A 23605-nucleotide genomic window follows, 5' to 3' on the forward strand; every position below is an offset into this window, starting at 1 on the left:
TGTTGCTATTCCTTTCTTCGATCTCCTGTTGAGTTTGTAGGTGTTCAGAATGGTTTGATCCCTATCCAGCTGAATTCCTGAGAGGAGACGAAATCCAGGTCTCCTATTCCTCCGCCATCTTGCTCCGCCCCCCCAAGGCAAACTGATTCTTGCCCCTCCTCTTCTATCCCTTCCCTCCCCACCACCACTTAACAGAGAATTCCACAGAAACATATAATAAACTAGCATATCAGAAATAATTAGAAATATGATGATAAATAATAAAGATCTGCTTGTCCAAACTCGACATCCTCTCACACTAACCAGCTCCTTCTAGGTTTCTTGTTTTTGCTACTGGTATTGTCTGAGTCACCCGAACTCAACGACCATGGGGCCAGTTTTGACCCTTCCTTAGCCTCCATACCTAGCATCCCAGTGTCCTAAGAACCTTGCTTTTCAATACGTAGGCTATGGATCATGCAACATGGGCATTACTTGGGAACTTGTGAGAAATATCCGACCTCAGACCTACTGAATCATAATTTGCATGTTAGCAAGACGTCCTTCCTTAAGTACATTCAAGTTTGAGAAACGCTGCACTGGAATCTTCCTTTACATTGTCTTCTTTCTTCTTTGTCTTTTTTCTTCCTGAGAAAATAACTTTTATTATTATAAATCAGTCTCTTTATATTTTAAATATATTTTTTTGTAAAATATATGTCTTCAGATTTTACTTTGTAATTCAGAGTGATGACTCTTGCCTTTTAACATAAGCATTTAGTTCATTGCTCTTTATTATAATTTATCTTCCATCTTCTTCACGTTTTCTAATTGATCCATCCAGCCTGTGCCTTCCCTTTCTTGCCTTAGTTTAGATAAATTATCTTTATCTCAGTATTATTTTCTCTATGCTAGCTTGAAAAATAGATTTTTATTTTTTAGTATTTATGCTTGAAAGTACAATAAGATTTTTAAAATTTATAATAATCTGAAGTTCATTGATATTTGTATCATTCTTTAGGATAACCCAGTTTTATACTTCCTCAATAATATGTGATTTTTTTAACTTTATTGAGCAAAAATTGACAAGTACAATTGTATATATTTAAAGTATACAATGTGCTGATTTCATATATCTATACAATGTAGAAATGATTAAAAAGGTCAAGATAATTAACACATCCATCACCTCACATAGTTAACATTTTGGTGTGGTGAGAATGCTTAAGATCTACTCTCAACAACATTCAAGTATATAATACTGTATTATTAACTATAGTCACCTTGCTCTACGTTAGATTGTCAGAGCTCCTCTTATAACTAAAAATTTGTACCCTTTGACCTACATCACCCCGTTTCTCCCTCCCTCCAGCCCTGGCAGCCAATCTAGTTTCTGTTTCTATGAAATTGGCTTTTATTCTTTTATAGATTCCACACATAAGTGATATCATGCAGGATTTGTCTTTCTCTGTCTGGCTTAGTTTACTTAGCATAATGCCCTCCAGATTCATCTGTGTTGTTGCAAATGGCAGGATTTCCTCTTTTTTTTTGGCAGCTGAATAATATTTCATTGCCTGTGTGTGTACATATATATACACACAATGGAGTATTTTATACATATATGTATTGTATATTGTGTGTATATATATAATATACACATCACATTCTCTTTATCCACTCTTCCATCAAAGGATATTTAGGTTCTTTCCATATCTTGGCTGTTGTGAGTATTGCTGCAGTGAATGTGGTGTGGATATCCCTTCAGGATTTTGATTTCAGTTCCTTTGGATATATACCCAGAAGTGGGATTGCTGGATCATATGGTAGTTCTATTTTTTGAGGACCCACCATACTGTTTTCCAAAACAACTGTACCATTTTGCATACCCACCAACAGTGTGTAAGGGTATAATGGTTCCCTTTTCTCCACATCCTTACAACATTTGTTATTTCTTATCTTTTTGATAATAGCCAGCCTAACAGGGTATGAGGTGATAGCTCATTATGGGTTTGATTTGCATTTCCCCCAATGATTAGAGATGTTGAGCACCTTTTCATATACCTATTGGCCATTGGTATGTCTTTTTTGAAAAAATGTTCAAGTCCTTTGCCCATTTTTAAATTGGATTATTTGCTTTTTTACTATTTAGTTGTATGAATTCTTTATATATTCTGGATATTCAACCCTTATCAGATATATGGTTTGCAAATAATTTTCTCCCGTTCTGTAGGTTGCCTTTTCAATTTATTGATTATTTCTTTTGCTGTGCAGAGCCCTCTAGTTTGATGTAGTCCCACTTGTTTATTTTACAGTTGACTGGAATGGACTTATCCCATGTGAACTGTTGAGCCCACTGTAAATTTAGATATTTATGTCATTAGACCTGAATTATTGCTCCATAATTCTCTATCATCCCTGTGTTTCCCTGCTGTAAATCATCCTACCTTCTGCTTCAAGATTAGTCTTTCTAATGTACCCAAATATTTCCCCTCTTCTTAAAAACCTTTAATGGCTTTCCATCCTTTACTTGATAAACCCTCAGGACTGGCACTCAAGGCCCTATGATGCCATCCTTTCCCTCCAGCCCTATCTCCAACTGCTCCTCTCTATAGGCACATACCCTACACCATAGCTTTAGAAGTTTCTCTCCTCTTTGTTTCGGTACAGAGTTCCTTCCCTGTGGAACATTCTTCTCAACAGCTCTGTTGAAATCTTCTCCCCCCTTTAAGGCCCCTCTTCAGTACTACTTCCCATAAATACCCTTTTCTCATTCATTCACTCATTGAATAAATATGTATGGAGCATAGACTGTGTACATTCTTCTAGTTACTGGGGATAAAGCAAGGAACAAAACAGCCACAGCCTCATGGAGCTTATATTCTATTGGGAGAAAATAGGCAATAGACAAGTAAAACATGTGGTTTCTTAGGGGGTGATAAGTACTAAGAAGAAAAATAAAGGATGTTAAAAGGCATAGAGACAGCTAAGAATGAGGAGTATCCTCCAACCAAATACCCTTTACTCCTTTGAATACCCAGAGCACTTATTTTCCTTTACAACATGGTTACTTGTACACGTGTCCTATTTCCTCTCATGTATTCAAAACTCCTTGAGCGCAAGAACTGCATCTTGTTCATCGTTGTATCTCCTGTAGCTACCCAGACCATGCTCACTAAATAGTGGTGAAAATGAATCAAATGATGGAAATAAATGCAGTAGTAATTCAAGAGAAGGAAGAGACTGGTACATTGGTTGGTTGTGGAAGGCTCCTTGGAAGATATTTGATTTGGGCAAAGCCTTGAAATACAGGTAGGGTAGGGAGGAGAAAAAGAGCTTAGGAAGTCATTTTGATGTATTTGTGGTGAAAAACTAAAAACCACTGCTTTATACATTAAGATTAATATCATGTGCAATTTTCTTTACCTTTAAAACCAGTGTTTCAGAAGGGACGGGCGATAGACACTGGAGAAGTTGACATTGGTGCACAGGTCATGCAGACCATTCCACCCGGCTTATTCTGGCGTTTCCAGATTACTATCCACCATCCTATATACCTGAAATTCAATATTTCTTTAGCCAAGGACTCTCTGCTGGGAATTTATGGCAGAAGAAACATTCCACCTACACACACGCAGGTATTTAATGTTATAGGTATTTCTTGACCCTTTTAGAGGGCGGTGGGATGAATAGTTCAGGGTTTGTGACTTGCAAGGTATGTGGGGGTCAAATGTAAAGGCAGACAATGTTTGTAATGGGCAAATATCCAAAATAATCACACTCAAATGAATGAAAAGGAAATGACATTGAGAAATAAGCAATAGCATTTAGCAGAACAAATTCAGAAAAGAAAGTTTAAGAAAATACTCTTGAAACTTGAATTCTGTTTCCTGGAACAGGATTATTGTGAGCTTTCCCCACCCCCTCATCTTATTTAGCTTTTGGGCCCACACCCCCCCTTAGCTGGCTCCATATGGCCTTGACCCCTTGTCCCAATGAAGAATGCAAAGCAATAAAGGAAATGAGTCCAAAAGGGAGGTTTTATCTTACAGGTAGAAAATTTTTCTTGTTATTGTTAATAATAACTTAAATATGTAAAACCTCTATGGTTTACAAAGCCCTTCTATAAATGTTAGCCACCTGATTTCTCTCATTTTTTTTCCTTATCTCTTCCTTGCACGAACCCATTTGGGGTCCTGCTCCATCTAAGAAGTAGCATAAGGAATCATAATCATCAGGGGATTGCTTTTTTTTGAACAGATATGACTGTAGTCCAAACCTTACCTTCTGGATGGGAATTCAAATGTGACTCTTAAAAAAAAGTCCAAGGAAATGTGTGCCATGTGCTTGTCCATTGATTAAAGGAAAAGAGGGGGTTCTTTGAATATTTAATTTAAATATGCTACCACAAAGGTAGTAAATTATGATGAATGTTCTCAAATTTTTGACTGTTTACTTGTTTTAAAAACTGTAAAACTCTTGAATTTGTAGAGAAGATCATGGTCACATTTTTGAGGGGAATGTGTGGTTCCAAATATCTTTTATCTGATACTTTAGTAGAATATCAAGATTCTCTTGCCTAAGGGTGTTTAAGTATACTTAAGAACGAATAACTTCTTCTTTCACTTGGCCTCCCTCAGAGAAGTATGAAGTGTGAAATAGGGCAATTGAAGTTAAAGTTGTTCATTAGTCTAGAAGTAAAAGTAGTGGCTCATATTTGTGTGTGTGTTTGTTCCAGTTTGATTTTGTAAAATTGATGGATGGAAAACAACTGGTCAAGCAGGATCCTAAGGGCTCTGATGATACCCAGCACTCCCCTCGGAACCTGATCTTAACCTCACTGCAAGAGACCGGTTTCATAGAGTATATGGACCAAGGGCCTTGGTATCTGGCATTTTACAATGATGGAAAAAAGATGGAGCAAGTATTCGTGTTAACCACAGCAATCGGTAAGCTGCCTTGACAATTATTTTGAATTAACAGCAGAGTTCTAGAAAGAGATCAGTGATTAAAGTGATACAGATGTTGTGTAAACTCATTGCTCATTCTGCCTTAAAGTCCATCTTATATTGTTGTCATTAATGTTGTTTAAATGCTAAGATTTTTTAATGCTGCATTATTTGCTGCTATTGTAGGATAGTTGCCATGTACCTTTTTTTGTTTTCAAAAGGAATAATCACCTGGATAATCATATTACCAGGGCTGCATTGATGAACAACTTCAAGGAAGTAGGGAGTAAGCAAGAGAATCTCTGTTAATTCAAGAGCTATTAGAAAAGAAAAGGCAGTGTAAGACTGTTGAATCACAGACCTGTACCTCTGAAACAAATAATACACTATATGTTAAAAAAGTTTCCATCATTGTTATTGTCCCTAAGACTCTTCTCTAAATACTCTTAGGTTGTATTTTGAAGGCACAATGGTTCTAGAACCAGCTGTGCTAAAGAAGAACTGGACTGATGCTAGTTTTTCCACTTCAAGAGGCATTTATCTGCCTTTTCTTTTCTTTTTTTTTTATTATGTTATGTTAATCACCATACATTACATCATTAGTTTTTGATGTAGTGTTCCATGATTCATTGTTTGCGTATAACACCCAGTGCTCCATTCAATACGTGCCCTCTTTAATACCCATCACCAGGCTAACCCAACTCCCCACCCCCGTCCCCTCTAGAACCCTCAGTTTGTTTCTCAGAGTCCATAGTCTCTCATGGTTCGTCTCCCCCTCCGATTTCTCCCCCCTTCATTTTTCCCTTCCTACTATCTTCTTCTTTTTTTTTTTAAAGATTTTATTTATTTATTTGAGACAGAGAGAATGAGAGAGTGCACATGAGAGGGGGGAGGGCCAGAGGGAGAAGCAGACTCCCTGCCGAGCAGGGAGCCCGATGCGGGACTCGATCCCGGGACTCCAGGATCATGACCTGAGCCGAAGGCAGTCGCTTAACCAACTGAGCCACCCAGGCGCCCTCTTCTTCTTTTTTTTTTTAAAAAAACTTTCCTCTAAAGTAATCAGAAAGGCTATAAAAATGCACTGATGACTTTTTCCCTGGAGAAAAACTCCACTGATTTTACATCTTCAAAAGACAACGTTATTTGTTAAATTAGAAAAAAGTATTTTAAGTCATGACACTATTTTGCAATGCTCACAGACTCAATGGAGCAGATTTAATAGATCTAGCTTTCATGATATTTTTCTGTCAAGACCCAATTTTGATAATGCAAAGACCAATGAGTTATGAGAGGTTGAGTTTCTCCTCAGACATCAAGCAATTAGAAGATCTAAAATATTTGTGAAGATGTTCTCCCTTCTTGTTATCCTTACCACCAAGTTCAAGTTAAAACACTAACCCAACTATTAACCTTTCAAAAATCAATAGACCCAGAAACATGCTTGAAGTTTTTTTTCCCTCTCTTACTTCCTCCCAAAAAGAAGCTAACCTTTGAGATAGAATTCTTATTATCCAGATACCAAGCTGTCAGTATCATATGCAACAAAGTATTTGCTTTTTCCTTATGCTAGTCAGGCTTTTTTTTACTTCTCCTGAAGCAACAGAAACACTTTTCCTGCAATTCCACTTAAAGAGAATCCAAGTAAATTTCTGAAAAAAAAAATCAAAGGTATTAAGTTATTTACTCTAAATTCTCCCCCTTATTTTTATGTTTTTTATAATTTATCCTAATTATAGTAAAAAGAGGCTAATATATTTGATTAAGCAATTTAAGCTTAGCATGATTTAACTATGCTAAAATGCTGTTCATTCTCTTTCATGATAATGTTAGAATCAGTTGATTGATCTTAACTATATTTGGTCCGCTACTAATAAGGGTCAAGACAGTATTAACAACCAACATTTATTGAATAACTAGTATAGGTTAGCCGCTGGCCTATATTAATATATATTATTTTCTAGTAGTATAGACAGAGTTGCCAGTATCCCCTAATCTCAGCCAACCTGCTCTGTAACATGACAATATATACCATTTATGGAGTGCCATTCTGCCCCCAAGCACAGTACCAGACACTTTACATTCAGTTATCTTGTTTGATTCTCATCACAACCCTGATAGCATAGGTGTAGTGATATTTATATAATAAATAAGGAAATGGAGGCTTGGAATGAGTAAATAATCTGACTCTCACAGCCAGCAAGTGGCAAAATTGAGATTTGAGACACCTAGTATGTCTGATTCCAAAGCCCATGCCCTTTATACCAAAATTACTCCATCAGACTATTCATTACCTTTAGTTCCTCCCATAAGAAAACCTGCCAGAAACAAAACCCATCCATCAGTGCAGATGCAGATACCAAGGGGCTTTAGACTCTGGAAGAAGAGCAGAGTTTTATGCATAGAACTTTAAAATCCTTCTCAAGTCTAATGAACTGTGGTCAAGGAAGCGATTCTGAAGTAAGATTAAAAAGATGGAAGGCAAAATTTCACGGAGGCCAATGTAAATAGAAAAACACATTCTTTTTCACCTCTGGTTACTTACGTGCTCCTGCTGTAGCCATCCTCTTCCCAGTGTATCTTTCATACCTGGTGGAGGTGGCAGCTTCCAGAACCTCCCTATATTGCCTTCTCTTCTCGCTTGCATTGCTGGTGTTAAGCTCCATGCAGCAGTGTGGGCCCAGGGACAGATCTTAGATAAGTCAATAAGATGGAGGGATTTTTATTTATTTTGATAGCAAACTTTATTAAACATTTTTTCTACAATAGCTACATTCCCACAAGGGGGCTTCCATAAAGTTGTCAATAGGAGCTGGTGTGAAATTAAATTCAACTATATTTACCTTCGAAAGTGTCCTCTAGGGCCTCCTATTAACCATCCAGGGCAGGGGAAATCCAAATGTAGATCTAAAAAGTGCCACTATTGCTTGGTACAAGAAAGATGGATTAAGTAGAAAATAGAGAAATGGTTGTTCCATCTTTGAATGAAAAAAAAACTCTTTGTGCCTTTTTATAATGACCTTTTAAATAAATTAATGATTTTATGAAAATAACTAATGTTTTAACAAGTTAAAAATGGGTAGCTCTTTGTCAAATGCTCCATTCCTGCCAGACCAATTGTAGTTCAGCAAATGCCACATATAAATTTCTTATCCAGTTCAGTTTTCGAACACAGGGATCAGAGAACAGATTATCATAAACCTGCAAAGAGCCATCTGATGTATTCACACGGGGGTGAGAAGAAAAATCTCCTCTGCGTGATAATAGGGTGGCTCTCCACACAGCCACTGGATTCATTCTCAGCTTCTAAGCATTCCCCAAATAAACTAGATACCACTTTCTTCCTCTTGCTTTTATTCTACCCAAGGTGGAACTCCAAGTCTAGATCAGAAGTTGTCTAACTATGGAAGTTTACTATCTGAAGCGTTGGTTCGCAATGCTTTAAGGCAGTGAGCATCTGCAGGGTCAACTGAGGTTTTTGTTAGAATGTGGATCACTGGGCTGCATCCTTCAGATTCAGTAGGTCTGGAATGAAGCCTAGGCATCTGCATTTTAGGTGCTTCCGGTGATCCTCCTGATACTGGTGGTCAGAAGGCCACAATTGAAGAAATGCTATTTCCCAACCCTCATTATAAATTCTCATAGTTGAGTAGAAGTTGCCAAAACCACTTCTTAGAATATCTCCTTCTAATTGGAAATAGCTTATGCAAGTGAAACTAGACCAAGTAGATAATTTGGATTGAAAAGGAAAAACTGGTACATACGAGAAGTATGAGTTTAATGGGCCAGAGCATAAAATTCTGAATCCAAGAATGCTAAGTATGGAAAATTTCCAGAAGGAGTAATGAGAAGATGATTTAAAAAAGAAAATTGAAAGAAGAAAGCACACATACCATAATAGTTCATGGACTTGGAATTTGATTTTATTATACTCTCATACAATTTTAAACTAGAAATAATTTTGTCATTGTCGGAGCCTGACTTTTGTATAGCTTCATACCTTTTCAGCCAAATTACTTACCACAAGACTTATCAAAGTTCTGTCTCACTGCACATCTTTATGTCACCAGAACTACCTGTGGGCACCTTCAAAGCCTTCTCGATTCCCCTGAAACCTATTCTTCTCTAAGAATGGATTGAAGGGAAATTAGTGGCAGAGAACTGATAAGCATTTACAGTCAAGAAAGCATTTCTCAACAAAATACTTAGGTTCTAATGCTTTTAGTGGTGTTGAATTTAATATGAACACTTACTCAGTCTCATAATATGAACACTTACTTTAAAAGCCTTCCATTGTCACTTATTAATGAAAATGAAATACTGATTATCATATTTAAGCTGTCAAGATGGTAGATTAAACATTTTAAGATGATAGAGAAGAAATTTTTTGTTTGTTAAAACCTAAATTTGAAAAATAAACAGTAGACTGAGTCTTTTGGGTTGCAATTTTAAGCCCATTTTGCTTTTGATAAATGTCCTAGGATTAGTCCTATAATCCTAGGACATTTTTAGCTTTGTCATGAATGTCTCATAAGAATACAATTCATCTAGACCCTTTATGCACTTTAGAGATGAGGTTGGTTTTTAGTTTCACTCTTGAATAGCCAATTCAGCAATTCCAGGGCCCTTTTAATAATTTGGTACTGCATGTGACATCTTACAAAAATCTTTGGCATCTGATTTTAAATAGTAAGTGCTCCAAGACAGCACAGGACAAGATTGTTACAAGCCCAGAGTTCTTACAATTTAAAAAAAATTAAGGACACTACAGCCTGGAAGTTTGCTCATTTTTTTCCTTTTTCTCTCTATTACTAGAAATAATGGATGACTGTTCAACCAATTGCAATGGAAATGGAGAGTGTATCTCGGGCCATTGTCATTGTTTTCCAGGATTCCTTGGGCCTGACTGTGCGAGAGGTAATGTTGCTCTGTTACTCCAATTGGCTTAGGGAAATACATGTCATTTGAGAACTCAGGATCAGTAGCAATAGGAGGAGGAGGAGAAGGGGCAGTAGTAGCGATGACAAGAGCAGCAGTATCCACCCCACCGCCACCGGCACCACAACCAAAAGTTGAGCACTTACCCTGCCAGACAGTGTTCTAAACACTCTGTTACCTCTTCAGATTCATACTTCCTGCAATAGCCTGGTGAGATAGAGCTACTATTATCCCAGTTTATTGGGCAAAGAAGCATCCTCGAAGAGGTGAAATAGGGTTACCTGACAGGTGGAATTTGTACCTAGTCGTCTGTAACTGCTTATACACACACCCATGTAAACTCAAAAGGACAGGCAGTCTCCGAACCAGTAAGTAGGCTTAAAAATTAAATACTGGCAAGTCAGAAGTTGAACTTGGCAAACTTTACTGTTTTCTAGACTTGCCCATAGTTTAATTCTTAAAAAGCTTTAGGTAAGTCACACTGTGTTTCCCCATAGACTTACAGTTATTACCGTAGAGATGCTTTCTGCTCTTTTTTGGTATATTCTCACAGTTCTCAGTCTGCTAATGCTTTAATCTCAGGTTTCCCAGGCACTCAGTTTCTTTAGATTAAATTCTGCTCAGCTGAGAATTCTATAGCACTTGCTGCTTCCCAGGAGCATGACAGGTCTTGCAAATATGGGTATTAGGAATAAAGATGATGGCTGGTATTAAAAATTGAATAAGACAAAAGATGTAGGCCCTGCCCTCAAGGAGCCCATAGTTTTAATAGGGAGCCAACAATGACAAAGCAGAGTAAGTATTCTAATAAAGGTCTGCACACAGTGGCATGGGAGTAAACATCTGTCCAGCATAAATCTATTTAAATGTACGACTTTTAAAGATAGCATTTCATAATATGAATAACTCCCCTATTTATCAGTTTTTACATTTTTCGTGTTTTCTTTCTAAAAGTAGCATACATCTGTTTGAGGAAGTAAAGCCATTAGAGAAAAAAACCCTAGCTTGAAATGATGATGATAATAATGATAATAATAATAATTGTTTAAAAGTATGGTGGGATCAAAAGCAAATACTCGGCATAAATTTATATTTTTATCACTTATCCTTACTCCACTACCGTAAGAGGAAAATTCTATTTGTAATCACAAACAAGTGCCTATTTAATAAAGGCTAAGACAGAAATAGTACAAATTTTTGCCTGAAATATTAGATAAGAATCAACAGAGAATTGCCCCTTTGAAGATTTTAAAAGCATTCTGAGAACACTACAAGTTCATTTGCCAACCTTCAGATTCGTGCCCTGTGCTGTGTGGCGGGAATGGAGAATACGAGAAAGGACACTGTGTCTGCCGAAATGGCTGGAAGGGGCCAGAGTGCGACGTTCCAGAAGAGCAATGCATTGACCCAACATGCTTCGGTCACGGCACCTGCATCATGGGGGTCTGCATCTGTGTGCCAGGCTACAAAGGAGAAATATGCGAGGAAGGTCAGAGCCCCATTTTCATCTCTTACTTCAGGCTTTTCTCTCTCTGAACTGTCCAAGTGTCACTGTGTGCTTCTAGTAGAGATGCAAGTCGTCTTTGCAAGCAGTAAATGTTCAATATGTCTTTAGTACACGGAGCAGAGGGCTGGAGTCAGGGGAGTTCATGTCTCTTCTGACAGTCTCTAATATTAACAGAAGGCTGTGTCTGTGACACTCGCAGAACGGTAAGGGAAAATGGTGCTTCCCTCCTCATTTCTAACACTGTTCTATAACTTGGGAATTTCCATGTTGATGATATTAGGTGTTCATTCATATACTTTCATTATTACACAGTACATTAGGCTACATCTTACTTTAAAGCACATGATAAAAATAATAATATATGCACATTTGGAACCATTTCGTTGAATGTTTTCTTTGGGAGCGATTTGTAATTACCATTATTATCATTGCTTTATATTATTCATTTTTACATACCTCATGCTGAAACTTGACCTCCGTGCCTAAGGAAGCCAACTTACCATTAATGAGTTTCAAGGCAGTGCCTTTATGTTACAATTCACCCCAAAGGAACCTTTATGCACACACGCACAAACATCGTTTGAAATGGCAATAGTTTTCTCATTTAAAGAGACACATTGGAAAATAAGTTTACTAGTAATCAGACCTTTTTCATGCTACATTCCTCAAATAAGACTGATTTCAGAAATAATATTAAACCATTACCATGGGAGATGGTCTCATCACAACTGTTGTTCAGGAAAGAGGCTGCTGAAAATGCACTATAATTGCTTTTTAAAGATGGCTCATTAAGACTATTACACAGCATTCTAAAGGGTTTAATCTCATTCTGCTCCAAGAGTTTAGCTTTCCACCTCCCATTAGCAATAGTAGACTTTTGGTGTGAAGACTGTATCTGTTCCAGTGCATGGCCCTGGGCCTAGACAGGGCACCAGAGTACTTCTGGAAATTGTTTTTATGGTGATCCAACCACAATCATTATATTTAAGTTGTAAATTTAGAGGTTATGTGGACATATGCATGTTCACCAAAACGTGCTGTCTCTCACAATATCTACAGTTGGCCATGAAAATGTTTGACCTAATTAATTTAGAGCCTTATAATTAAAATTTGGGAGCAGTTGAAAAATGGCTTAGCTTACATTTCCCTTCTAGGGATCACTAAGAAAATCTGTAGAATAACCAAGATAGCAAGGAAGAATGCTCATCATATTTAACAGTATGAACTTGTCAAATACAGTAGAAAAGAATGTTTAAGTCAAACGTCACAGACTGGAAACTCACAGGCTGAATTGGGCTTATGGATGGATTTTGTTTTGTTCACACAGTGGTGATGGTGGTAATGTTTTTTGTTGTTGTTGTTGTTGTTTTTAATGCAGTCTACTTGCCAAAATTTAAAAATAGAGAAGTGTCCTATAAAAACCTCTCTTTTGGGTCTCTTGAACAACTGGAAAATCTGATGACCCTGGGGCCATGTTCCTACATGATGATGATCACCTGGAACCAAGAAGCATCACTTTTTGTTAAACTGAATGCTTCTCCCAGTTCACTCCCAACACACTGGCTTCTTCTATCCAGTTCATCTCAATCATGTAGGCTGCCTGCTGGCCCATTCAGCCCTATGACTTCGTGCCTCTGATTTAAGTGACTTACGTACTCATTGAAAGTGGCCTTTTAGTAAAATAAACTATACTAAGTTAAATCTTATTTTACTTGTTAAAGTTGTTGTGTTTTAATATAATACAATGGCCTCCTTTTAAAACATTATTCCGTACTTTAGACTCTCACTCCAAATAATGAACGAAATCAAATTAGATGTACCTTTTCGTATTTATTTGCTGATTAGCACAGGTAGTAAAGCATTGTGCTGATGACCTTGAGATTTGGGGTTAATTATAATGGCAATAGCACTAATTACAATAATGCTTAGTTAGGCTTACTCTGTTCCATGACTGTAGGCCACACCCAAAACAAGACCAGTTTTGCGAATGAAGGCAGGTTTTTATCAGTCTGTCTCCATGGCTGGAAAAGTTGTTCAAAGCATACATCCTCATTATGGGGAGTTATTTTAGTCTCATCTTATTTGTATTGGGAGAGTAGAATTTCGGAAATCAACCTTGTTGTTTCCCATGGAATGGTCACTCAGTTAAAAACACAAAACTATTTTCCCCAAGGCAAACACAGGGATCTACTCCTAAGAGTTTATACCTTTGTTAGAACGTGTCCAAATATTTCCAAACTCACAGAATCAGAAACAAATAGAAGTACATCTGTGATATTCTAAAACATTGAAAACTATGTCACAGCATCCTGATGGAAGGAGAAGCCATAAAAAAAAACTTTAATGATTTTTAAAATTAAGTTTACAAATGTTACATTTTCAGTGTTTCTAAGAAATTAGTGAAAGATTATAATAAATTCATAATATTGTATGATTTCACGTAACAGTGGTCAGATCACTTATACTTAGTAATCTAAGCTTTAAAAAGACATGTACGTTTTAATATTTTATATATTTATATATAAACATTTTTATATTTGTAGACATATTTTTATATGTAGTATTTTTATATTCTCTGTGTAATTATTATGTATATCTTCTTCTCTAGTCACATCAACTGAAAGCCATTTCTCAGAGCTATGATTCCAATCTCAAAAAAGACAAGGAAGGACTCCCCAAAAATTCTTGGGCTTTTTTGCAAAGCTGAAGAATTCCTATCGAAGGCTCACAGTGGTGCACCCACCCATTTGTGTGGGAGTACTGCACACTGCTCACAGTTTTATACAACAGATGTGTGGTTTCCTTCATCTTCTAATTTTAGGATACAAACTTTATGATACCCTCCCATATTTTTAAGTGTTAATAATCTTCTGGTTTGAATCCAGCCTTTGCATGAGACATTTTATTACCTAATTAAAACAATATTAATGACATAGTAGGAAATCAGTGTGCGTATCTCAGTTTCACTATCCTAAGGTATACAGGCCACACCTGTTCACTTTTAACCTTTTTCCTCCTTTTCGGTGCCTTCAGAGGACTGCTTAGACCCGATGTGTTCCAGCCATGGCATCTGTGTAAAAGGAGAATGTCACTGTTCTACTGGTTGGGGAGGAGTCAACTGTGAAACCCCACTTCCTATATGTCAAGAGCAGTGCTCAGGACATGGAACTTTTCTTCTGGACACTGGAGTGTGCAGCTGTGATCCCAAGTGGACAGGATCTGACTGCTCAACAGGTACATTGGAGTTACCTCTTTCTCCTGCTTCCTCCACTCCCAAATCCTCACTCGTCTTTGCCGTAAGGTGGTACTTCTCAAAGTCTGATCTGAATGCCTTCATGGTCATAAGGGGCTTCCAAGTATTTCCTACGTTAGTATTTGACTGGGTTTTCGTAAGCAACATACTACTGGGCTTGTAATTATATCTTTTGTTGCTGTCAGTCTGGACTTGAACCTCTGCCCTCATTCTGCATTCTCTTGTAGTCATTTCATCCTTTCCCATGTCTCCTACTGTCGGTTCTCTACAGGTTATTTCAAATCAGTATCCGCCCCCCACCAAACTCAAATAATCCTTCAATTCCAGTCATCTGCTGAGTATTTCCGCTGGGTGTTCCATCACTTAAAAATGGAACTTAGCTCAGGAACTCTATTTATACCTTGCCATATTGCCGCCCAATTACTATTCCCACAACTTGGCTTTCCTTTTCCTATTCCCTACCTTAAAATCAGTGATAGATCTCCACTGTCTAGAGATAAAGTTCAGATATCCTCGCCTGTTATGAAAAGCCCACCAGAAACTATTCCAAATCCCTGTCTCTAGCCTGTCTTCTACTTCTGCTTCCTGCATAAATCCCTCCTTCTGCAAAAGGACTCATATGCTCTGCTCACTCCCAGTACATCACACGTTCACACTTTTCTCTATGCCCTTTCCTTAGCATGGAGTGCTGGTACCTTTCCACCTCTGAAAATCCAGCCCATCCACCAAGACCAACTACAGTTTTAGCTATTCTATAAAACCCCTCCTGATCACATCAAGAGGATCCTCTGAAATCCTACCATACTCATTGCTAGAGTAAAATCGGCATCGTGATGTAGCCATTTGCGTACATGATTTGTTTTTCCACCACCTAAACTAAAAATAATGGGTCATTCTTTATACTTTTTTTCTTATCCTTAGGCCATGTGCTCATTAAATGAGTAGAATTAATAAATAAGAACGCCTATGGAACCTCTGCTTATGAATTTTGTTGAGGATATAAAATGCCATGTGCTAAACAGGAAAGAATAGAAGCTCTGTGAGACTTCTTGTACCGCTGAATTCGTTTATGAACCAAAAAGTCTGCAGTCTTATGCTGTAAAGAAACAAGAACATCCCTCTGTTAAGAGCATTAATTCAGTTTAATTTTGTTGCCTCACATAGAAATAATATGGGAGAGAGGATTGCATTTTACAGTTTCAGAAATGTATAAAATGATAAAGACAATGTAATAATAACTAAAATGTGGACCTTGAAAAATTATTCATTTATTTACTGAGCAGATATATGTGTGCCTGCTATGTGCTTGGCATGGTGCTTGGTGCTGGGGATATTGGGGCAAACAAGATGGATGTGGTTCTTGCACAAGAGAAGCTTATAGTCTAGTGGAAGAGACACATAGAACAAGCTAGAAGATGGTTAGAGAAAGAAGGTAGCTGGGTATTGTGGCTCTAACCTGATTACTGATTTATTTGCTAAATGTTATTGAACGCCTTCCAGCCTTTCATGTGTCAGATATAGTACGTCTAGAGCTTCAAGTTTAAAACAAGAATGTTAACATTTGTATTATTACTAAAGCACACACTCACATAATTATTCTGTAATAGGCACTATTCTAAGTGTTGTACATATATTTTTTAATCTTCATAATAACCCTGTGAGGTAAGTCCTATAATTGTGCCCACTTTACAAATGAGGAACCTGAGGGGCACCCAAGTGGCTCAGTCGTTAAGTTTCTGCCTTCAGCTCAGGTCATGATCCCAGGGTGCTGGGATCGAGCCCTGCATTGGGCTCCCTGCTCAGTGGGAAGACTGCTTCTCCCTCTCTCACTCTCCCTGCTTGTGTTCCTGCTCTCGCCGTGTCTCTCTCTGTCAAATAAATAAATAAAATCTTAAAAAAAAAAAAAATGAGGAAGCGAGGCACAGAGAGGTTAAATAACATGTCCAAAGTCAACTGTATAATAGGTATCAGAGTCTAAACTTGGACTAAGGTATTCTGGCTTCATATTCCATATATTTAACCACTGTACTGTACTGTCCTCTCCCCTAGGAGCCCCTCACCTAATTCACCATATAAAAAAAGTCTTATCATTGGACTATGTGCAGGGTCAGGTGCCGCAGAGCACAAAGAGGGAGCCGTGGGGTATTTCCATGAGAAGAGGTCCTATAGTCAGGCAAGGCTTTGAAGAAGTCAGCACTTGAATCAACATTAGAAAGATGTACATGTTTATTATGTGGACAAGAGGGGCAAGAACATTCCAGGCAGAAGGAGTAACTTAAAGAAATAGAGATGTGAATTCAAGTGACACAATTGAGGATTTGCAAGTCATTGGGTAGAGCTGCAGCCTAGGAGTCTAGAGGAGACATGGGCAGGAGCTGGAACATGGGGAGTTTTATTTGCACAACATGTTAAGGGATTTACATTTCCCCTTGACACAATAAGAAGCCACTGAGTGGCTTATAATAAGCTGCAAGTTGGATAGACTACTCTGACAGCAACTGAGAGGACTGAGATGCATGATGTGGGGATGTAACGGACAAGCGCAATGTGATTATGAGAGTAGCCCAGAAGTAGAGTGCTGGGGAGGGCCTGGGCTAAAACTGCAGCTGTGAGAATAGTGAGGTGGAGACAGACCAGAGAGCAGTTACCATGGCAGATGAGGGACAGAGAGGAGCCAGAGATAAGTATCCTGGGTGGCTAGGTAAAAGGAAGCACCACCAGCTGAGACCAAAAAAGCCCTGGCAGAAAAACAGGTGTGGGCAGAGAGACAGGACCTGATGAGGTCAGTTGTGGATGTGCTGAGTTAGAGGTGTCTGCAGAAGATCTGGGTGGGGATGTCCAGTGAGGGATTGATAAGAATGGAACTAATGGGAGAATCCTGAACTGGACACAAATATTTGTGATATAGTTCAGACCTTAGGAACGCACATTATTGTTCAAGAAGATGCAGAAAATGAGAATGAAGAAAGTCAAGACTCTAGAGAACACCAATATGTAATATCTTTACCATAAGAAGGTTCTTAACATTTAGTCAAAAACTTGCCTCTTTATATATGACTTAATAAACATTTATTGATTAAATAGTGATTCTGTATCATACAATTTCTCCCTAAGGCCACTCACATCCATATGTGTCCTTCCTGATGCCTCAGAATTGGGCAAAACCTTTGGCAATATACCAGTCACCAGTTGTACAAATTCAAATATTTGTATTGCCAACAAATCAACATGAAATTCACTGTGCTGAGAGTTTCTCTTTCCCCAGTTCACCCCTTCCACCTGATACACAAAGACATGCACCAATCCTGTCAGCAGAAATCACTCAGAAGGAGAAGAAAGGGCTAATTATGAACGTGCCTATGCTTGCCCCTCCCCCCTTCCAGATGAACTACCCTGAACCCTACCCCACTCCTCCCTCACCTCAAATCACCCTTACCCACCCAAACAAATCAAATGATCAGGAAAAGTGATAGTCCATAGAAGATTAGATGTGGAAGAAAGTGTAGAGATACCTGCTTCAGTGTTTCATAGATGTGGTAGTTTCTAGTCCCTCTGCCATCGCATCACTAGAGATTTTAATACTTGGAGGCACAGAGACGTTAAATGGTTTGCCCATAGGTGAAAGCCAAACAATGATCTAACCTCCTCACTTAATTGTTCATTTGCCAAACATTTGTTGAGCCCCTATTATTTCCCTGTCAGCATGTGAGGTGATGAAACATATCCATATCTGGGGAGACACTTGTGAACAAAGATTTAAAATGTCTCTCACTAAATGCTCTAAAAGAGAGAGAGATGCAATGCGCAAGGTGTATTTTGCATTACCTGAAGGTCTAGGAAGTGCTCACAGAAGATTTCACAAATCATGAAGGGGCCTGTATACCACACCTAGGAGTTTGGACTTGAGCCTGAGGACAATGGGAAAGCCACTGAAGGGGTTTAAAGAGGTTAATTTCATGACCATGTTTGTATTTTGTTTTATTTTTTTAAAGATTTTATTTATTTATTTGAGAGGGAGAGCGAGAAAGAGAGCATGAGTGGGGGGAAGAGGCAGAGGAAGAGGGAGAAGCAGACTCCCCGCTGAGCAGGGAGCTTGATGTGGGACTCCATTCCAGGACCCCGAGATCATGACCTGAGCTGAAGGCAGACGCTTAACCAACTGAGTCACCCAGGCGCCCCAACCATGTTTGTATTTTAAAATGATAACTCTGAAAGTAGTTTGGAGAATATATTAAAAAGTGATGAAAACTTGATATAAGGGAATTTAAGCACAGATAGAGGCGAAAGGATGGATATGAGAAAAGCTAGGAAACAGGACTTGGTTACTGGAAACATGTAACGAGAGGCAGGAATTTTCACTAACTCTGTGATGTCTACAGTGGGAGACTGGATAAATGGGGGCACCACTAACAGAGAAGTGAATTATTTATCTATGAAACAAGTTTTCATCAGGCACCTACTATGTGCCATGTGCTGGGATCTTGGGATCCATCAGTGAGGAGAACAAAGATTCCTGCGCTACTGGGGCTTGCCATCTGGCAGGGTGAGACAAGCAGTAAACGATGAACAATGGAGGTGCCCAGCTGGCTCAGTCGGAAGAGCATGTGACTCTTGATCTCAGGGTTGTGAGTTCGAGCCCCACGTGGGATGGAGAGATTACTTAAATAAACAAGACTAGAAAAAAACCCAACAATGAACATGGTTCAAGTTTTTGAAACATGAGAAGACTGAGGGCCAGAGAGGTTAAATAACTCATCCAAGACCAACGGCCTAGCTAGTTGCAGACCTACAAATAGAAACCAGTTCTGCTGATTTCATTCCATGTCTGGCATTCTTTTCAGCCCTCCATCCTCACCCCCACCAAAGGAAGAAGGAAGAGTTAGATAAGAGCTGGAACTCCAGGGAATAGATGAGCTTACAGAAAAGGGAAAGTTCAAGGAGATGAAGGGCATCAAATATCAAGTGCACAAATGATACATTTTTGTCCAGAGAGCCTGGATGAAAGCCACATTCATCCATTCTGGACCCAATAGAATAAGAACACTTAGAAGCATCTCTTGCTCAAAGAAGCAAAAGGGTGGATAGGTATGACCCAAAACTCAGCAGCCTCTCACCAAAAGCCTTCCTAATAAAACTACCAAATTGAAAAATAGGGGAAGGAAATGCCTTCCAAATCTCTAGTGTCACAGTAGGAATAGTCCTTCTGTGATTTTTAAGCTCCATAAAGGTTGTTCCCACAGAGCATATTTAACCATCAAGATGATCTCACTGTGAAGACTTTTAATTGAGTGTGCTCAGTACAGGAAGCAATTTAACATCTGATCCTTATAATGGATCATGTCATTTCAAAGGTGGATATGCTCTTTGCCATTGATCATTTTCTTCCTCTAAGCGCATGAAGCTTAGCTGTTAGCATGTTAACTGGGCTGCTCTGATACCAAGAGGACTGCAGTGAATGCTTTACTGATGATTTTCAGTCTGTTTTGCAGGTTCATTGAGTGTTGTTAGCAGCACTGAACTGATACTTGATATAGGTTTCTCTCACCTGAGGGTCTCATGGTGCTTCACAAAGGTTAACTCATTAGTCTTTTAAAAAACCTCAAGAGGAATACATTCGAAGCTTGTTGTAACATGGTTGAGATTTGGGTATACCCCAGGTCAAATCACGCTCCCTTAAAATGGAACTCCTTGCCATGAAATCTCAGTAATACATTTAACCTATGCTAAGGATATTGGCCCTAACCTCTACTATTGTCATTTTAAAATGCACCTACTATATTTCTTTCACAAAATCTGGCTTCTCCTGGTCACATAGTCTTTGAGGGGGAACATAAAAGCAGAGTTCAGAGCTTTGTAGTCCTCTCTCCCTGATGAAACTTCCTCTGAACCACCCCATGTATTGTTACTCATAGATAAGTGGCAGCGAAATTCATAGAAGGTAAGCATTCACATAGAGAGGACAACTCTTGCTCTTCTCTACTGTGATCCTCTCTCATTATACTGTATCTTAGAAGTAGATTAATCAGCTAGAGAGAGATGGAACATTCAGCCCTGAGGTATTTCTGAACATTCTATTTGCTATACAGCAGAAATCATCCAAGCAGGGTCAGTTCCTGAAGACCCCATAAGGCTTTGTTGTAAGGATATTTGTTTTCAGGCTAGCCTATGACATGTGGCCATCTTGTCCATCAGAGAGATGACAGTGTGTGTGTGTGTGTGTGTGTGTGTGTGTGTGTGTGTGTGTGTGTATTCACAGATCAATGACCTTGAATGACTCGCTTAACTTCTTGGAGTCTCAGCTGCCTCATTTGTGAAATGGTAGATTAGCCAAATGGCCCTTGAGGCCCCTTCTAACACTGAGATCTATGATTCTTGATCCTGTATATTGAGCTTTTGACACTGATTATGAATGGTTCATGGATACAGTCCATAAACTCTCTTAACTCCATATTGTTTATGGTGAGAAAATATTAATTAAATAGTTTTGTTTTCATTATAAAGACATCCATGCTTTGATATATAGACCATGTTGTTTGAGAATTTACCTCTATTTATAGAGGTACACATACACACACACACACACACACACACGTGTGTGTGTATATATATATATATATATATATCTTCATTATAACAATGTCTCATTATGTTTTTAAGTGTTCCCTAATGTATGGTGATATGCATCTACTAATAAAACAGATAATTAGAGGAGGAAGTTGTAAGAGGCTCATATAATTATTTTTGCCAGGGAAACTTTCCTTGATTATACAAGTACCATATGCTTTAAAATCATTATAGTTTTCCCCTTTATTGTCAATAATCAAAAGATTTTCATCTGACTATACATGTCTACCACATACAATGTATCACTTTCATGCAATTTCCAGGTATTGATCAGATCATTTGAAATGATTAGTGTGTACACTGTATTTTTCCTACAGACATTACAGGAACAGCAGGGTCATAAATGCCATTTGATAAAGAAGCTTTGTTCAAAATGTAATGCACACTATGGGCACAACTATGTAGCCATTCATCATGCCAGTGAAGAGAAAAATCTACTCATATATAAAATAGCTAGACTTTAGCATCTTCAGTAGAAAAGAGATAATTAATGTAACCAGATAGGAGCCTAGCATTTCAGGTGCTTTTCCCTATTCGGTTTTGGACACACACCTGAATTTCTTAGGAACAGTAGCTAAGCTCTCAGAAGAAATGTTTCTGTTAGTTGGCAAACAATGTTAGCATATCATAATGCTACAAATTCCTTGTACTTAAAGAAAAGCTCAAATATAGACAGCTAGCCACTGAAACATGATAGGAGGTATTTTGGTGCTTTTTAGCCTACAAGGACAAAAAGCTTGTGACTAATCCCTATATAGGCTTCATTAACTTGCTATTCAAAGTATGACAATCTCTGATCAAATTTATTTTAAAGTAAATCTTTTTCTATTCAGTAAAAGGATAAAGAATAAACCTTCAGGTGGCTCTGATTTGATTGATTTAATCAAAAAAGAACCCTGCTTGATACAGTGGATACACCATTAACACTACAGTGAGGTCAAAACATTAACTCTAGATTATTGAATCAGTAAGTGAAGTTCATTGGTGGCACTAGAAATACAACCCAAAACCATCCTTAAGAGAATTACAGGTCAAATTAAGTGTGTAAGACTAAGTCCACAGGTATATCTTTGGGAGGTAGGTATGAAGTGGAAAAAATCACACTATTATCATGATTTCCTAGCAACACATCCCACTCAGAGATGGTTTTTCACCCCCTAAGCTTTTTTTTTTTTGTCTCAAGTGAAAATAGAAATGGAGCCCCAAAATATTCTCTTATTCAAAATCCCTTATCTTTATAAAAGAGAATCATTTAATGACCATTAGATTGTATATGTATAGTCAGGTGATTCAAAGCACATCAAATATCAAATGTTTTCAAAATACGTCTTTTACATTTTGTTCTGAGACAATGAAAACCACACCTGTAATGCCAGCAATGCAAAATCCAGTGGAACTTTTGACAATTTGACAAGTTTGAACAGAGAGGTAAATTTGCAACTGCCTCTCTGTAAATCCGAACTAGCGACTGTTCTAGGACATTAAAGCTTTAAAATTGTTTTTCAAACCGGAGACATATATTTAAATAAGGTGGCAATTGCGAGGCAAGAAAATGTAAGTAAGCATGAGTGTGAGGAGGTGTGCTTATTTACATGGTTAAAGTACAGTCCCTGATAAGGAATGCATTTGTACACATCGATAGCAGCATCTCAAGAACACAGGCAAATTTTGTATTTCACTTGAAATGCATTCCTCTCATTTACTCAAACTCTTATTCTGAATCCTGGGTTCATTTGCTATTTGGCATTTTTCTCGGTTGTTGTTTATCTACATGAAGTGAACACAGACCCAGTAAAGGGTCTATCTAAAAGGTGTATTTGGCCCTGGAGGTGGGGTCCTGTAGGGAGCTGGGTGCCCACCTGCATAGAGTGATCTGCTGCCTGGCAGTCCTCTGCCAGGGCTGAAGGAGGTGGAAAGGTTTTATAGTGGAGACGGCTGTGAGAGATTAAGGGAAGCCAGAATGCAGTTGTGCAAAACTGGTGGCCAGGACACGGAGAACGGATCAAAATACATCCCAATTCCGTTTGTCAAAATCAGATGATCGGAGATTCTGAAGAGCATCCCATATATCCTCCCCCACCAATAAATGGAATGATACCTTCATTCCTAAAACACAAATATCCCACACTTATTTGATGGTTTTAATTTTTTCTCCAAATACTTATATACTCATTTTTTTCATTTCATCATTATGGACATAATATGGGGTCATTATTTGATGTTGGATTGCACATTGATCTGTGATGATACAAAATGACTTCAAAATACCTGAAGGACTATTCCAGATCTTCTGACTCATTGGAGAGAAGGAGAAGAGGGATGGGAAGGACAGAGATTAGTCCTTCATGAAAGAGTAAGGAC

At 38.2% G+C, this 23605-nt stretch overlaps 1 protein-coding gene across 2 annotated transcripts in view; it reads left to right on the plus strand.

Moving 5' to 3' along the window:
* Window positions 1-23605, plus strand: part of TENM1 (teneurin transmembrane protein 1) — a 330568-nt gene that overhangs the window by 77284 nt on the left and 229679 nt on the right. For both annotated transcript variants that reach the window (XM_081808286.1, XM_081808288.1), the window contains exons 4-8: window positions 3415-3614; window positions 4715-4925; window positions 9738-9839; window positions 11155-11349; window positions 14401-14601. In XM_081808286.1, the coding sequence (XP_081664412.1) occupies window positions 3415-3614; window positions 4715-4925; window positions 9738-9839; window positions 11155-11349; window positions 14401-14601 (909 nt within the window). The remainder of the gene's footprint in view (window positions 1-3414; window positions 3615-4714; window positions 4926-9737; window positions 9840-11154; window positions 11350-14400; window positions 14602-23605) is intronic.

Source organism: Leptonychotes weddellii, chromosome X (genome assembly GCF_054177405.1).
Source record: "Leptonychotes weddellii isolate Sample4059 chromosome X, ASM5417740v2, whole genome shotgun sequence".
Classification (NCBI taxonomy): domain Eukaryota; kingdom Metazoa; phylum Chordata; class Mammalia; order Carnivora; family Phocidae; genus Leptonychotes; species Leptonychotes weddellii.